The following is a 15,315-nucleotide window of genomic DNA, read 5'->3' as shown; positions in this document are numbered from 1 at the left end:
CTAAAATGCTAAATGATCATCACTACATATTCCTACTCGAAATCTTTAGTGAAATACTGACATTGGGCATATTTGTCACTTGATGGATTATCATTTGACTTAAATATTTATTTGTATAATCCTAAATTAAGGCATACTCAATCTCTCCCCCAGAGAGAGCAAAGATAGGTTTTTCCCTTTGATTTCCTATTTAGTTTTCTTCTTTTCCAATCTCATTATCCTAGATTAGATCATCTACTTACATACCAGATTCCTTATTTTTCTCCTTCACACACAGATATTAAATCTATCAATATAGCCCAGCTGGCATGGCTCAGTGGTTAAGCGTCAACCTATGAACCAGGAGGTCACAGTTTGATTCCAGGTCAGTGCACATGCCCGGGTTGCAGGCTCGACCCCCAGTATGGAGCGTGCAGGAGGCAGCCAATCAATGATCCTCTCTCATCATTGATGTTTCTATTTCTTTCTCCCTCTCCCTTTCTGAAATAATAATAAAAATATGTTCTCAAAAAAAATCTACCAAAATAACAATGATATTTTTAAAAAAATATATTTTATTGATTTTTTACAGAGAGGAAGGGAGAGGGATAGAGAGTCAGAAACATCGATGAGAGAGAAACATCGATCAGCTGCCTCCTGCACATTCCCCACTAGGTATGTGCCCGCAACCAAGGTACATGCCCTTGACCGTAGTTGAACCTGGGACCCTTGAGTCTGCAGACCGATGCTCTATCCACTGAGCCAAACCAGTCAGGGCAACAATGATATTTGATATACATTTTAAAGTACTATATTTTAATTTAAAAAATTTTTGGTTGAGTTTTGTACATAAAGGATCCAATATATGTTATGAGAGCCCTTTGGCTGTTACTTCCTCTTCTCTCTTCTTTTAAAACTTTATCATCTTAGTTGACAAAATACTCCTATAATTATGAGATTACGAGCGAGTTTGCCATGCCAAAAGCAATAATTTAAACAGGAAATGTGATCTCATCTGGCTTTCAATTGGCACCTACTCTAATGGAGATGTTCAGATGAAGTACAGAGGACCAATGAAGGCCCATGGGATGTGGACTTTACATGTCAACGCATTTGTAAGACATGGTCTTGAGTGGTAAACTGGGATGCTAGTTGTCTAGGACAGGGACCAGAAGGATATCATTTTAACTCAGCAGTTATTTGCCTCCTGGATTCCAGATTTTACCTTCTTTTACTTTTAGTGAATGGTGTATATATATATATTTCAGAGAGGAAAGGAGAAGGGAGAAGGAGATAGAAACAACGATGAGAGAGAATCATTGACAGCCTGCCTCCTGCATGCCCTACACTGGGGATCAAGCCCACAACCCGGGCATATGCCCTGAATTGAACCACCTCCTGGTTCATAGGTCGACGTTCAACCATGGAGCCACACTGGCTTGGCTAATGAGTGGTTCTAAGAGTTCTTAACATTGTACATCTTTGGAGAGGGGAAATGTTCTCACTTAAAACCTGCTTTGAACAGCTAGGGCTGACAGCTTTACCATTTCTGCTGTCTTGTGGTATTGAACCTAATATTCCTCAGTTATTTAAAAAAGAGATTCAAATTTTTATGTCATTCTCAGTGTTGTAAAATGTGTGGTTTTTTAGTTTGTGTTTTCTCATTTTGATGTATTTAAACATAATTAAATTTCAGAATCGTGAACCTCTGATGCCATCTCCACAGTTTATCAAATCTTACTTCAGTTCTTTCACGGATGATATAATTTCTCAGCCCATGCTTAAAGGAGAGAAGTCTGATGAAGATAAAGACAAGGAAGGGGAGGTTTTAGAAGTGAAAGAAAAGTAAGTGTGTTAAGTATAGTATCTGCTTATTCTTTTGAAGGAGATTTTATATATATATGTATAATGTGTTTCAATGATTTCACACAGAAAGGAAGGGAGAGAGAGAGAAACATCAATGATGAGAGGCAATCATTGATTGGCTGCCTTCTACACATCCCCTGCTGAATCTTAGATGAATCAAGCCCTGACCAGGAATCGAACTGTGACCTGATTCTTGGGTCGACTCAACTACTGAGCCACACTGGTTGGGCTGGGGGAGATTTTTTGGTTTTGTTTTATTTGTGTTTTTTTAAAATATATTTTTATTGATTTCAGAGAGGAAGGGAGAGGGAGAGAGAGATAGAAACATCAAAGATGAAAGAGAATGATTAATCAGCTGCCTTCTGCATGCCCCACACTAGGAAATCAGGTCCACAACCTGGGCATGTGCCATTGACCAGAATCGAACCTGGGACCCTTCAGTCCACAGGTCGACACTCTATCCTCTGAGCCAAATCAGCTAGGGCTTGTTTTTGTTTTTTACGTGCATAAATGGGGCTCTGACTCCTCTAAAAAAAATTTAAATATCATGATAGCATTGTTATAATAAAAATACTTCTCTTCTCACATGTGTCTATTACACCCTGAGAGTTATTTCGCTGGTGGTTTAAGGTTTTACTGGCAGGAGTTTGCCCTGCTTTTAGGGTCCTGGTGATATTCTCAAGAGAATTCCCAGTGAGTGAGGTGCTCAACTGTATTCAAATAGTGACACTAACTTAAAAATTATTATGTAGTTGAATATCCAAATGTTTTAGTGCTGGGAAGTTTATAATTTATAAACTGAGATGCTTAGGAGTACCCAAAAATGACTTTCTTCAAGGTTTTTTTCTGCTTGCCTGGGAAAATGCCATTCTCTAGGCTTCTTGTGTTTGCTCTTGTGGAGAACAGTATAGGATGCCATGTTTACAACTGGAGATCAGTCTAGTACATAAGCCATCTAGCCTGCTTGTCTTTTTGTCTTTATCAGTACTTGTGTTTTGATGTTAAAGCTAGCTGTCCTCTCCAGGAAAAGGTACAATATTGTTACCAAAATAACATTTCTAAATGAATTTGGAAGAAAAGGAAATATTTTTATAGCAAAGCATAGTTTTGCATCTATAACAGATTAGAATGTTTAAGGAAACAGATTACTCTTTGTTCTTTTTTTAAGAGTCGCTTAACCAGCTTTTTATTTTATTTTATTTTAATTCATTGGGGTTACTGGTTAATAAAATTATGTAGTTTTCTGGTGTACAATTCTATAATACATCATCTGTATATTGTTATTGTATTGTGTGTTCACCACCCAAGTCAAGTCTCATTCCATCACCATTTATTCCCCCTACACCCCTTTCGACTCCTCTTTCCCTCTGGTAATCACCATACTGTCGTCTGTGTCTATGAATTTAGTGTTTTTTGCTTAATCCCTTTACCTTTTTCACCTGGCCCCCTGGCCGCCTTCCCTTCTAACATTGTTAGCCTGTTGTCTGTATTTTATGAGTCTGTTCCGGTTTTCTTTGTTAGTTTATTTTATTCATTAGATGCCATACATATGTGAAATCATACGGCCCTGCCTTTCTCTGACTGGCTTATTTCACTTAGCATAATTCTCTGGGTCCAGGAAAGAGATCTATCTCCCAATTTTTCCAGCATCGTTGGCCACCTTTTAAGGAGGAAGATACTATGCATAATGGTACTAAGATGTTCAAATTTTAGTTAGTTGATACTCAGCCTTTTCAGAAGATTGTTGTTGGGAAGTAAGTGTTTAAAATGATGCCAATAATTTCCTCTTCTGGTTAGGAAAAAGGTCATTGTCCCAGAAAAACTACAATGATGTTAATACCATTATTCTAAAAGTTACATTGAGGTGGCAGGACATAGCTACCTCTCACCAGAACACTAGCTGGAATTGGGCCTAAGTTTTTGAATTCCATTTTACTCTGAACCTTAGCTTCATCATTTTTTAACTGGGGCTGATAATACTTACCTTTGAGGGTTATTGTGAGGTTTAAAGGTTATATTTGTGAGCATGCACTTAGGTTCTCAATAAGTAGGAGCCATTATTATTTCCATACTGATTTAATAATTATGTTTTCTTAGCCTGGTGACCTGAGGAACAAAACTAGAGTATAAGGGGGTTTTAGAATGTGACTGTAGGGAAGGTTATTAGCATAGAATTCGTAAGATTTTGACCAACAACTTTTTAAAAATATGTGTTTTTATTGATTTCAGAGAGGAAAGGAGAGGGAGAGGTATAGAAAAATCAATGATGAGAGAGAATCATCGATTGGCTGTGCTCTGCATGCCCAACCCTGGGGTTCAAACCCGCAACCCAGGCATGTTCCCTGACTGTGAATCAAACCATGATTTCCTGGTTCGTAGGTCAATGCTCAACCACTGAGCAACACCATCCAGGCTTGACCAACAACTCTTAAGTAATTTGCCAGTTTTCTCTATTCAAAATATATAACAAGTGGAATGAGAAAATGCACTTTCATTTACAATACTTTGTTTATAATACCCCTTATAAGCTCATCTATTATAAATTCCTTTTCAGTTCAAAGAAATCTCTCCTGTAAGCGCCCTTGATAATAGCCATCATCTTAGATGAATAATGATATTGTGGTCACTGAATTTTAAGAAGTAGGGAAGGATGTCTTTAAAGTTTCTTTTATGGGAGAATCTACCTTTAAATTTGCTTCTTTGATATTTCCACCTATTCTTTCTAGGTCTGTTCTTACAAGTAAAACAACACTTCTGGATGAGAGCCTTACAGATATTTCTCTGCTTTTAGTCTTGTTCCCTTGCTCATCTTTACAAAGCACAGCTTTGGCCACACCCCTTCCCTGGGCTTCTGTGGCCCTGAGCTGACATATTTCCTACTAGAGGCCTAGTGCATGAAATTCGTGTACTTGGGGGGCTGGGGAGTGGTGGAGGTTCAGCTTGGCCTGCGCCCTGTCTCAGTCTGGGAGCCCTCAAGGGATATCCAACTGCCACGGAGGCGGGAGAGGCTCCCCCACCACTGCTATGCTTGCCAGCCGAAAGCCTGGCTTCTGGCTGAGCTGCGCTCTCCCTGTGGGAGTGCACTGACCACCAGGGGGCAGCTCCTGCATTGAGTGTCTGCCCCCTGGTGGTCAGTGCATGTCATAGTGACTGGTTGTTCCACTGTTTGGTCGATTTTCATATTAGCCTTTTTTTATATAGTATTTCTCTATCCTTTCTGTTAGTCATAAAATAACTGTTGCATGCCACCCATGTGCCACAGATAAGAAAGTGAATAAGACTTGCCCTTTTCATTTCACGTGTTTAAATGTTGAAGCTTGGGCAGTAACCACAGGTTTCTGCCACTGACTGCTGATTCCTTTTTAAAAATTCTTCAAGGCATCAAGAATATCTCAGTCTGTATCAAGATTCCCATTACCTCCTGCCCTACTGCTGTCCCAGACTGGCCGACTAGCTCGTTAAGGGGAAATGGACATTTTCTTAACTCAGGTGTTCTAAATGTGGCAAGTTTTAGCATTTCATCTTCTCTTCGTAAATGATTTCCTATGTTCATTTTTATTTTCAGTTCTGGATATTTAAAGGCCAAACAATACATGGAAGAAGAAAACTATGACAAAATCATAAGTGAATGCTCAAAAGAAATAGATGCTCAAGGCAAATACATGGCAGAAGCATTATTACTACGAGCTACCTTCTACCTGCTTATTGGCAATGCCAACGCAGCTAAACCAGATTTAGACAAGGTCATCAGTTTGAAAGAAGCTAATGTGAAGGTACGTTTTTAAAATGTGCTTTTGTGCGTGTGCAAAAATTAGTAAAAATGAGGCTTTTGATGTTTTGCCAAAATTTTGGCATTTCAGTTGTCATTCTCCAGAAGGCTACTTTTGCTTTGGAAGAAACTACACCTAATGAAGATTGAGTTGGTGTAATGAAACTGCAATATAAATATCAATGATGTTTATTTTTAGCTAGGAAAGAAAAAACATTTTTTCTATAGCATTTGTTAGCTTCACCTCTCGTTTGTAGCACTGCCTATGTCAGTGATGGCGAACCTTTTGAGCTCGGCGTGTCAGCATTTTGAAAAACCTTAACTCTGATGCCGTGTCACATATAGAAAATTTTTGATATTTGCAACCATAGTAAAACAAAGATTTACATTTTTGATATTTATTTTATATATTTAAATGCCATTTAACAAAGAAAAATGAACCAAAAAAATGAGTTCGCGTGTCATAGGTTCGCCATCACTGGCCTATGTAATGGACTATATTTGGTCAGGATAATGGTGTAGGTAATGCTGTAAGTAATATGCTACAGGTAGTACAAGGTTTAAAGTGCATTTAATAAAAATAAACACATTTAATAATATATTCTGAAAGATTTTATTATGATGCCAGTTATTTTTTATCTTTAACATGAAGAAAAATAGAGGTTCTAAAAATATACCAGAAGTTTTGCAGTGTGTCATTGGAATAACTTTTCATTTTCCAAGTGTTCTTATGTGTATGTAGTTATTTTCATAACTACATACTGTTGAATTTTGAGAGCTCTCTACTAAGTATCACATGACAGAACTCAGCTACCAGCTAACTCTCTTCCTTACCAATTTGTTCACTCTGACCTGTTTCCTCATGAAATTAAGTAAACTCTGGCTTTTTCCACCTACAAAGAAATCATTCATTTATAAAAGTTGTTATAAAGACTTAAGTATTTGTCAATAAATATCTAAACTTTTTGTAAACAAAAGTAATTATAACAGTATTTGTTTAGTTTCTTTTAAAATGAAATTTTAAAATTGAAGATACCCTAAGTAATATTTTTAATTTTATTTCCTAATGATTTTCCTACTGATTACAAATATGTTGTTAGGTGTTCTTGTTAAAATGTGGGAACATTCTTGTTCATTTCATTCAGGAAGACATATGTAGTTTTGTCTTGAAAGAGTTTTGGGGATCTCTGTTTCTTGCTTTATTATGATCATGACTTTTTGTTTGAATGGCAAATAGTATTGATGTCTATCATATGCCATGTACAAAAATTAACTCAAATGAATCAAAGACCTAAATGTAAGAGCTAAAACTATAAAACTCGAAGAAAAAAAACAGAGGAGGACATCTTACTTTGGATTATGTAGTGATTTCTTAGTTATGACACCAAAAACACAAGTAACAGCAATTAAAAAAAGACTTCATCAAAATTTTAAACTTTTTTGATTGAAAGGATGCCATCAAAAAAGAGAAAACACATTGCACAGAATGTGAGGAAATAAAAATTCTATATCTGATAAGGGGCATGTATCCAGAATTATTAATTCTTCTTACTAAAACAATTCAATTTAAAGACAGGTAAAGGCTCTGAATAGACATTTTCTCTAAAGAATCTACAATAATAGAAGCATAATATGCTAATAAGACCGGATGTCCTTCCTTCTAGACAAAGCCGCAGTGGCGGGCCAAGGCCCTTGCACAAATTTCGTGCATTGGGCCTCTAGTATATTTAAATGGCCAATATGGACAGGAAAAGATGCTCAGCATCATTAACGCTTAGGGAAATTCAAATCCAAATCACAGTGAAATTTCCCTTCACACTCACTAGGATGACTATAGTCAGAAAGTGGGCAGTGAGAAGTATTGATTAGGGTTGTAGAGAAATTGAAACTGTCATACATTGCTGGCAGGAATGTAAAATAGTAAAAATCCTTTTGGAAATTAGTTTGGGAGTTTATTATTGATAAGTTTAACAGAGTTACAATATGACCCAGCAATTCCTCTCCTAGACATATACCCAAGAGAAATGAATATATATGGCAACACAAAAACTTGTACATGAATGTTCATAGCACCATTATTCATGATAGCCAAAAAGTGGAAGCAGCTCAAATGTCCATGGAGGGATGAGCTGATAAAGAAAAGTGGTATACAATCTATAATAATAAAAGCATAATATGCTAATTAGACCAGATGTCCTTCCGGATGACCTTCCATATGAAGCCGGGGTCCCGGGTGCCAGAGGGAAGCCGGGGGAAGGAAGGCCTACTCTTGCACGAATTTCATGCATTGGGCCTCTAGTAGAATAATATTCAGCCATAAAAAAGAATGAAGTACTGATAACATGCTATAACACAGATGAACATTGAAAATATTATACTAAGTGAAAGAAGCCATTCCATTTTAATGAAATGTCCAGAATATACAAATTCATAGAGATAGAAAGTAGATTGATGGATTAGAGAGGAAATGAGAAGTAACTGCTAATATGTATAAAGTTTCTTTTGGGGATGATGATGAGATTCTGGAGTTAGATCGTGGTGATAGTTGCACAACTCTGAATATACTAAAAACAACTGACTTTAAATGAGTGAGCTTTGTGGTATGTGAATTATATCTCAATACAGCTGTTTGTTTGTTTGTTTGTTTGTTTGTTTGTTTTTAAACTACATTGGAATAAAAAGTAGTAATGATGACCCTTTTCTCATTTGTGGCATGTAGCTTCGAGCAAATGCACTCATCAAAAGAGGCAGCATGTACATGCAACAGCAGCAGCCTTTGTTATCCACTCAGGATTTTAACATGGCTGCTGACATTGATCCTCAGAATGCAGATGTTTATCATCACCGAGGACAGGTACATCTATTTTCTTACCAGGAGTTCTGACCTTGGATTGAGGAATTTGATACCCATATTTGAGAATGTCTTAAAGTTTTCTTATATCAATTCTGATAGTTCTGAACAAATTATCACAGTTTCTTGAACATTTGTCCTTATAATATCAGTATTTACTTATTAAAAAGAAGAAAAGGAAGGCTACAGATATTGGCTTGCCAGGTTAAGTTTGTTTTTCAGGTGTTTCTGATTCATAGGTTTTCAATGAGTAGAACATTAAAAACATTTAATGAGCATTTTGAATTAATGCCAGAAGCAACACAATGGTTTTTGTGGGCTTCTTTGCTGTCAAGAAGTATTTAGCCTGGACTATCCAAACAATACCAAAAAAAAAAAAAAAAAAAAAATCTTATTGGAGATTTACAACCTGCATATTTGGTTTTTAGTGAAAAATATATATATGTATTGAAGTAAACAGTTCCCAGTTTTAGCCTCATCTGGGGAAAGCATGGCTTTTTAATCTGCTTGTTTAACATGACTTGGTGGAATGCATTATGGTAGGAAGTATGGACTATCCATATAATAACAGAAATGCTGAAGTTCTAATGGAGAATTGTACCTGATATTTCTGTCTGAAGAAGGATTTGAAGAAGAAACCCTTAAATGACATTCTTAAAATTCCTGACATTTTGATCCTTACTGATAGTATCTTAAGGTTAATTTGAAAGGTAATTATTGGATGATCTGATTTGCTTTGAAATGTGAAAGTACAGAAATGTCTATTTTTCTAGAAGAAAAGGTTTCTTGTTTAAGAGTGGTCAAAATTGCAGTGCAAAAATGGTGGGCTTATAGTGCTTTTTAAGAAATTGGACACTAGTTTTAAGTTGTAGAAGCTTTCCTTTAAAATTACAAGATTTTCTAGTTTATTGTTTTAGAAAGTAATTCTATATTGAATAATTACTATATGCTATTAGCATTATACTGAGCTTTGATAAGAGATAATAGGTCTCTTAACTGGGGGTGGGTGCACTTATTATTTTGAGTTGTGTTTAGTTATGTGTGTGGTGTGTTTTTTCTTAGCTGAAAATACTACTTGATCAAGTTGAAGAAGCAGTGGCAGATTTTGATGAATGTATTAGATTAAGACCTGAGTCTGCTCTGGCACAAGCGCAGAAATGCTTTGCATTGGTAGGTTCTGCTTTCTTTTTATATTCCTACACCTCATTTTTACTTCCCTCATTGTCTGTAAAACAGGGGTGGGCAAACTTTTTGACTCGAGGGCCACAATGGGTTCTTAAACTGGACCCGAGGGCCGGAACAAAAGCATGGATGGAGTGTTTGTGTGAACTAATATACATTCAAAGTAAACATCATTACATAAAAGGGTACGGTCTTTTTTTTTTTTTTTTTTTTTAGTTTTATTCATTTCAAACTGGCCGGATCCGGCCCACGGGCCGTAGTTTGCCCACGGCTGCTATAAAATCATCTTTTTCTTTTTCCCCCCAAAGAATACCCATAGGGGGAAAACAAGTTAGGTTAGAGAAAGAAATGTATACATACATGAATTGAGATACTCCTTCTGTATTTCTCTGGTTGTATTGAGTTCATCTTGATAGATGTTTATCCCTGATTTTCATGCTCCCCTGTATAGCACTGTTCTTCCTGTTCCTCCACCATAAACTAGTACAGAGAACAAAAGCATTTTGAGGAACTAATAACTGCAATCATGACACTACATTAATTGCAATTTCATCTTGCCTTTGTAAAGCTATTAATAATCAGAAATGCTGAAAATCAAGTAAAATAATTCAATTTATAGTGAAATGAGGTACTTCAATAGTTCTTGTGAACCATAGGAAATGTCCAAACCTGTAAGAATTTTTATGAGTTTATTTGAGCCAAACTGACAATTGCCAGGAAGCAAAATCTCAACGGATTGAGAAAATGCTTTGGAAAATGGCGGTTTTGCACTTTCCTTGTACATTACCATGTGGGTTACATGGAATTCATTGAAGATAGATGAAGGAAGCTGGAGAAAACAAAGTGGGGAAACCTCTGGGATTGAATGAAAAGTAAAATGATAGACACATCTTTTACATAGCTGGATACAGGGTAGTTAAGAGTCAACAATTAACATGATGCTTGAGGGATCCAGAAAAAAGGAAATTACTTTGTTATTGCAAAGGCATGTTTGTCAGCATGCTATTCTAAGATGCAGAGAAAACAGACAAGCTCAGTTAAGGTGAAGATTGACCTTTGTTAGGGAAAAATACCATCTTTGGACATGACTACCCACCATAAACTGCTTTTAATTAGAAAGTTTTAATTTCAGACCATCCTATGTGGATACTTTAGGTCTCACACAGGCCTCCCCTGAGCTCGTCAGGTTTAGTGTGTGGCTCCTTTTCGTCCACACTCTATAGTTTGAATCCTAAAATAATTTTCCTTTTAAAGAAAGAAATTAGATCACAAACACATTTACAGTTATGCACTGCTTAACAATAAGGATACATTCTGAGGAATGTGTCTTTAAGTGATTTTGTTATTGTGCGAATATCACAGAACATTTACACAAACCTAAGTGGCATAGCCTACTAAACACCTAGGCTATATGGTGTAGTCCAGTGGTCAGCAAACTCATGAGTCAACAGAGCCAAATATCTACAATACAACGACTGAAATTTCTATTGAGAGCCAAATTTTTTAAACTTAAACTATATAGGTAGGTACATTGTTATTAACTTAATTAGGGTACTCCTAAGGCTTAGGAAGAGCCACACTCAAGGGGCCAAAGAGCTGCATGTGGCTCACGAGCCGCAGTTTGCTGACCACTGGTATAGCCCATTCCTTCTAGGCTGCAAACCTGTACAGCAGGTTACTGAATAAAAGAACATGGTGTTGAATCAAGCACCAGAAAATTATGCAGTTAAGAGATGCAGTAAATATGAGGTATATGAGGCTGCAGCCTGCATAACACAGCATATGTACTTTTGACAGCAAACTTTTTGTAAGTAGAAAGACTGTACTCAAAGATAATGATAAAGTGTTTAGTCTTTTAAATATATAAATCAGTAACATAGTTTGTTTATTATCAGTATCAAGTATTATGTGCTGTACATAATTGTATGTGCTATACTTTTATATGACTAGTAGCACAGTAGGTTTGTTTACACCAGCATTGTCACAAATGCGTAATGCATTGCATCATGATGTTGGGGTGGCTAAGTCACTTGGCAGTAGGAATTTTTCAGCTCCGATATAATCTTATGGGAACCATCATCGTAATTGCGGTCTGTCCTGTATATTATAGGTGAAAAATGATATTAGATAAAGTAACATAACATTGTAGTAAAGTGATAATAAATTAGGTTTAAAACTCCCCCATATATATATGCAAAGTTAAGTTCTGACACATTAGAATGCCCCCTTCTCATGAACATCCTGGAATCTGTATGTCAGCAAAGTCCTAGCCTTTAGATTAGATGCCCTGCTGCTGAGCTGTTTTCTTGGAACCCTTGTGTTTATTATTTATTTACTAGAGGCCTGGTGCACAAAAATTTGTGCACTCGGGGGGGAGGGGGGGTTCCTCAGCCTGGCCTGTGCCCTCTCGCAGTCTGGGACTCCTCGGGAGATAATGACCTGCTGGCTTAGGCCTGCTCCCAGGTGGCAGAGGGCAGGCCCAATCCCTAGGTGCAGCCCCTGGTCGGGCTCAGAGCAGGGCCGATTGGGGAGTTGGGGCGCCGCCCCGTCATGCACACAGCAGGGCAGATTGGGAGGTTGTGATGCCACCCTCAGTCACACTCAGGGTAGGGCTAATTGGGGGGTTGGGGCACCGTCCCCTGTCACACTCAAGGCAGGGTCGATGGGGAGCTCCCCCCTGCCACGCACAGAGCAGGGCCAATCGGGGTTGGGGCGCTGCCCCCGTCACACACAGAGCAGGGCCCATCGGGGTTGGGGCACCGCCCTCTATCACCCACAGAGCAGGGCCGATCAGGGGGTTGGGGCGCCACCACTCTCACACTCAGGGCAGGGCCGATGGGGAGGTTATGGCTCTACCCCATCACACACAGAGCAGGGCCCGTTGGGGGGGGGGGGTTGGGGAGCTCCCCACTATCAGGCACAGAGCAGGGCTGCTCAGGGGGTTGGGGTCCCGCCCCCTGTCACACACAGAGCTGCAGGGAGATCAGGGGGTTTGGGTGCTGCCCCCTATCACGCTGATCCCGGTGCCGGGAGGCATATTACCCTTTTACTATATAGGGTAGAGGCCTGGTGCACGGGTGGGGCCGGCTGGTTTGCCCTGAAGGGTGTCCTGGATCAGGGTGGGGGTCCCCACTGGGGTGCCTGGCCAGCCTGGGTGAGGGGCTGAGGGCTGTTTTCAGGCTGGGGGTGACTGAACTCCCAAACGCTCCTTTTTTTCTTTTTCTTTTTTTTATTCTGGGCCAGCTTTACCTTGAGGCTTGGCTCCAGCTCTTAGGCCTCCGGCTGAAAGTAGGTTTCTGGCCTTTGCTTACAATGTTGCGAATCTGCTGGCTGAAGTCCGGCGGTATTTGTTACAGAGTTTCTTAAACTGCCCGCTCAGAGGCCTGCAGCCGCAGGCGGGGAACGTTGGAGTCCTCCGTCACTGAGGCAAGCAAGCCTCATGTTAGTTTCAAGCTGCCTGGCTGCCAGCTACGATCTTGGCTGACAGTTAATTTGCATATCTCGCTGATTAGCCAATGAAAAGGGTAGCGGTCGTACGCCAATTACCATGTTTCTCTTTTATTAGTGTAGATTTTTGATAAGTCTCACCCAAGGACATTTTTCCCATTGCTTTTTAAAGGGGGAGAGGGGGGAGAGATTGAGAGAGACATTGATGTGAGAAAGACATATCAATTAGTTGCCTTCCATACATGCCCTGACCAGAGCTGGGGATTGAACCTGCAATTCAGGTATTGCTCTTGACTGGGAATTGAACCCATCACCCCCTCTTGCACGGACCTATGCTCTAACCCAGGGGTGGGCAAACTTTTTGACTCGAGGGCCACAATGGGTTCTTAAACTGGACTGGAGGGCCGGAACAAAAGCATGGATGGAGTGTTTGTGTGAACTAATATACATTCAAAGTAAACATCCTATCTAATAAAAGAGAAAAATGGTAATTGGCATATGACGATACCCTTTTCATTGGCTAATCAGGGCTATATGCAAATTAACTGCCAACTAAGATTGGCAGTTAACTGCCAACAAGATGGCGGTTAATTTGCATATGTAGGCACAATGCAGGGAGGCGAAAGGGAAAGCAGGAAGAAGCCCCCTGCCACTGACAGTGATCGGAAACCCAGGGGGGAGCTAAGAGCTGGGGGGCAGGGCAAAGGCGGCCCTGGGGCCGCCTTTGCCCTGCCCCCCAGCCATGATCGGAGAATCAGGTGCCTTTGCCGCCCTGGCCAGTGATAGCAGGAAGTAGGGGTGGAGCCAGCGATGGGAGCTGGGCACGGTCGAAGCTGGCAGTCCCGGGAGCTAGGGGTCCCTTGCCTGGGCCTAAAGCGAAGCCCACGATCACGGGGCCGCTGCAGCTGTGGGTCCCCGCTGCCCGGGCCGGACGCCTAGGCCAGAAGCGTCAGGCCTGGGCAAGGGGCCGATCCTGTGATTAGAGGGTGATGGGGGTCAACGCCTGAGGGCTCCCAGTATGTGAGAGGGGGCAGGCTGGGCTGAGGGACACTCTCCCCCCCCCACACACACACACACCCAGTGCACGAATTTCGTGTACCGGGCCCCTAGTCATTACATAAAAGGGTACGGTCTTTTTATTTTAGTTTTATTCATTTCAAACTGGCCAGATCCAGCCCGCGGGCCATAGTTTGCCCACAGCTGCTCTAACCACTGAACAACACCAACCAGGGCTTCCTTGTTACCCTTGTGGATGCAGCAAGTTATGTTAGCATAATACCTGTCTTTCTGGAAATATTTATGTAATGTTGTGTAACTTTTATAATATGTTAACATTCCGTGAGTTTTGAATTCTTGATTTAACAGGCTTGTTTTGATTTTTTAAACAGTATCGCCAGGCATATACAGGAAACAATTCTTCACAAATCCAAGCAGCTATGAAAGGGTTTGAAGAGGTCATAAAGAAATTTCCCAGGTGTGCTGAAGGCTATGCACTATATGCCCAGGTAAATGTGATTTTTCATACTTTTTAAGTTGCCAGTCCTTTTTTTAAAAGATCTGTACTTATGTGCTGAATCCCAGTAGAGAAATCAGAAAACAATGCTTTGTTTCTTCTGTGATTCTCTGGGGCCCCCTGGGTGGGCCCGAACCCCTTCAAGAGGGGCTCCTATGTGACACAATTTGAAAACCATGACCCCAAACTCATAATGTGGGGAAGTGTAAGCAGAACATCTCCCTTGTGTTTTTATTTAGATTGGATTTATCAAATTAACTTAGGAAAATTTACTATATTCAATTGGAAGAGAAAATGTCTATGGAAGCCTTTTGTTTCTATTTGATCATTATCCTTTTAAATGATTAGATAGGTTGTAACAGTTCATTTTTACTCCTCTTTGGTTTGTCTAAAATTCTTGGCTTAGGATTGAAGCTTTGGGGGAAATAGGATTTAAATTTGAATTATTGCCACTGTATAATTGAAATCTTTGAAAACTTATTAATTTTAAAAAGTTGCTTTTGGTGTCTGCATAAATCATCTATCTCAATACTCTATATGATTTCTCTTTTTTTATTCCAAAGAAATGTTGTCACACCCACCCACACATCTCAGAAATAGAAAACATTTAAAAATGACCATCTGTGGTAGATTTCTACCTCCAAACCATTCTTAGGTTGCTTGTTTTTCTTTTAAAGTTCCTTCATGCAATCTTCAGTTAAGTTTGGG

At 39.5% G+C, this 15,315-nt stretch overlaps 1 protein-coding gene across 3 annotated transcripts in view; it reads left to right on the top strand.

Annotated features, from left to right (window-relative positions):
* The window catches only part of TOMM70 (translocase of outer mitochondrial membrane 70), a 50,601-nt gene that overhangs the window by 28,057 nt on the left and 7,229 nt on the right, over window positions 1-15,315 (top strand). For all 3 annotated transcript variants that reach the window (XR_009451874.1, XM_059687973.1, XM_059687974.1), the window contains exons 5-9: window positions 1,676-1,824; window positions 5,411-5,618; window positions 8,334-8,468; window positions 9,528-9,635; window positions 14,483-14,599. Coding sequence is in view for 2 of the 3 variants with exons in the window: in XM_059687973.1 (XP_059543956.1) it covers window positions 1,676-1,824; window positions 5,411-5,618; window positions 8,334-8,468; window positions 9,528-9,635; window positions 14,483-14,599 (717 nt within the window). In the remaining variant the exon portion in view is untranslated. The remainder of the gene's footprint in view (window positions 1-1,675; window positions 1,825-5,410; window positions 5,619-8,333; window positions 8,469-9,527; window positions 9,636-14,482; window positions 14,600-15,315) is intronic.

Source organism: Myotis daubentonii, chromosome 3 (assembly GCF_963259705.1).
Source record: "Myotis daubentonii chromosome 3, mMyoDau2.1, whole genome shotgun sequence".
Classification (NCBI taxonomy): Eukaryota; Metazoa; Chordata; class Mammalia; order Chiroptera; family Vespertilionidae; genus Myotis; species Myotis daubentonii.
The sequence above is the reverse complement of the archived record's forward strand: the minus strand, read 5'-3'. Positions and strand labels throughout refer to the sequence as shown.